Raw genomic sequence first — 2,342 nt, forward strand, 5'->3', positions numbered from 1 at the left:
TTTGATAAGTTGATATCGGTGTAAATATGCGTATAAAATTTTCCTTATTTTATCCCATGTTTTGGTGTGTTATTTATTAGGGATCATAAAGTTCACTGAGATCACACACAAAAGTGGAATTCAAAATCTGAGCGCTGTATAGGATAACAATGATGGAACATCAGAACATGTTACGTACTTGCATTTTACATTACACACTGTATTTAAGATTTGGTCTACACTACACCCACGTTAAGGAATAATTATTTTTCTTTCTATTTTACCTCTCTCTTTCTTCTCTCTATTCAACCTAGTTATGGACACTGATCATGGTGTTTCCTTTGATCTCTCTCCCATGGAAGGATCTGAAGATGTTCATGTTTTGGCCGTTGATGATAGCCTCATTGATCGAAAGTTCATTGAGCGCTTGCTCAAAATCTCATCTTGTAAAGGTGGGTAACTACTTTCACAAAAATAAAACTATGGGGTTCTTATTTCTCAGTGTTTATTAATTTATTTTTGAAATTTGTTGCAGTTACCGCTGTTGATAGTGGAACCAGAGCACTACAATTCCTGGGTTTGGATGAGAATAGAAGAACCCATGATTCTGATGATGGCTTTTTTGTATGTATTAAATGAAACTTAAAAAATTATCTGAATGATAGAGATTAATTTTTTGCTTATTTTCCCACTTAACAGGGTTTGAAGGTGGATCTAATTATCACAGACTATTGCATGCCAGGAATGAGTGGTTATGAGTTGCTCAAGAAAATCAAGGTTTCAAAAAAAATGAGAAACTAAAATCTTTTATATTTTTCCACATTATAGATTATATATAATGTTAAGTAGCATTTATATTTGAGACTGAACACTTGTAATAAAAATGTTAATTTGAAGCAGGAATCATCCACTTTCAGAGAAATTCCTGTGGTGATTATGTCTTCTGAAAACATTTTACCGCGCATAGATAGGTATCATCATAATTGTCCATTATTATAATCATTACTTTTTGCACACGAAGTTAATCAACATGTATTAAACAATGTACAAGTTAACAATTCTCATGGACATTGTTATGAAAATATAATTGAAAACATGTAGATGCTTGGAGGAAGGTGCAGAAGATTTCATTGTGAAGCCAGTGAAGTTATCTGACGTGAAAAGGTTGAAGGGTTACATGACCACTAGAGATGTTAAGGTTGGAAGCCAAGGCCACGGTGGTGATGATGACCGAGGTGGTGTGGGAATCAACAAGAGAAAAGTGTCGGCCACCCTTGACGTGACATCATCACCATCGTCTATTCTATCACCAATATTATCATTGTCATCACTATCTCCTGAACACTCATCATCAGTATCATCATCACCTACCATTATTGATTCGCCGATCAGACGACTTAAAATGACTAGTATCGAATGACTATTATCGCAATCATATTAATTGTCATATAAATTCTCCTTTTCACTCCTGCTGTATCTTCATTTTCTTTCTTTTTTAGATGTTATGTTAGATTTTAATTGTTTTTCTCTTATTGTTCAAACTGCAATTACCCGTTGTTTATAACTGTTTTTGTTGCATTATTACCCTGTTCTTATCCTTTGTCATTGTAAGGTGGGCTAAAGTTATGACTGGGTTTAATGTGATGTAAAAGAATATTACATTAAAATAATGTGTTATCATATTATGCAATAAGTTTAACCTCTAGTGTGATTATTAAGATCATCACACTCATCGAGTAAAGTAACAATATATCATCAGAAGTTCAGAACTAATAAAATATATAATTGGGGCATTTTTTTCCTTGTAAGAAAGGGTAAAATGAATTAAAAATAAAAAATATTATGGCCTCTTTTATATAATGAATGGGTAACCAAAATCACAAGGAAAGAGAGAAGGGAATAAAATAATACGAGGCCAGATGAGGTGCAGAGAAGGGTGGTGACTGAAAAATGAATAATTGGGGTATAGAAATGATATGAAACAGATGGAATATAAGTTTTGCAAGATCTTGTCTGCTATAAAGAATAATAAAAAATGAATGGGGATGTGAATTGGACATGTATCAAGTGTCCCCTCCTAATAACAAAAGAAGCTGTGAAGGAAGAACTTGCTCGGTCTTTGAGCTATTATACTTGTCTAAAGCCTATGTTTGGTTTAGAAGAGAAAGTGAGAAGAAAGAAATACATGAGAGAGAAAATAAAGAGAAAGAAAAAGATGAGAAAGAGAGTAGATTTTGATATTGTTTGGTATGAGAGAAATAAAAAAGAAAGAGAAGAGAATAAAGAATGATGTTATGGTTTAAAAGACAAAAATACCCTTTAGTAATGGAGAAGAATTATTATATTTTAATTATTAGTTTTAA

General features: G+C 32.5%; 1 protein-coding gene across 1 annotated transcript; it reads left to right on the forward strand.

Moving 5' to 3' along the window:
• On the forward strand, positions 191 to 1,576 carry LOC109331015 (two-component response regulator ARR5). The gene is made up of 5 exons (XM_019565298.1): positions 191 to 431; positions 515 to 603; positions 679 to 756; positions 880 to 950; positions 1,081 to 1,576. The coding sequence occupies exons 1-5, from the start codon at positions 296 to 298 to the stop codon at positions 1,397 to 1,399; spliced, it is 693 nt and encodes a 230-aa protein (XP_019420843.1). The 5' UTR covers positions 191 to 295; the 3' UTR covers positions 1,400 to 1,576.

The sequence above is a fragment of the Lupinus angustifolius genome, chromosome LG17, assembly GCF_001865875.1.
Source record: "Lupinus angustifolius cultivar Tanjil chromosome LG17, LupAngTanjil_v1.0, whole genome shotgun sequence".
Classification (NCBI taxonomy): domain Eukaryota; kingdom Viridiplantae; phylum Streptophyta; class Magnoliopsida; order Fabales; family Fabaceae; genus Lupinus; species Lupinus angustifolius.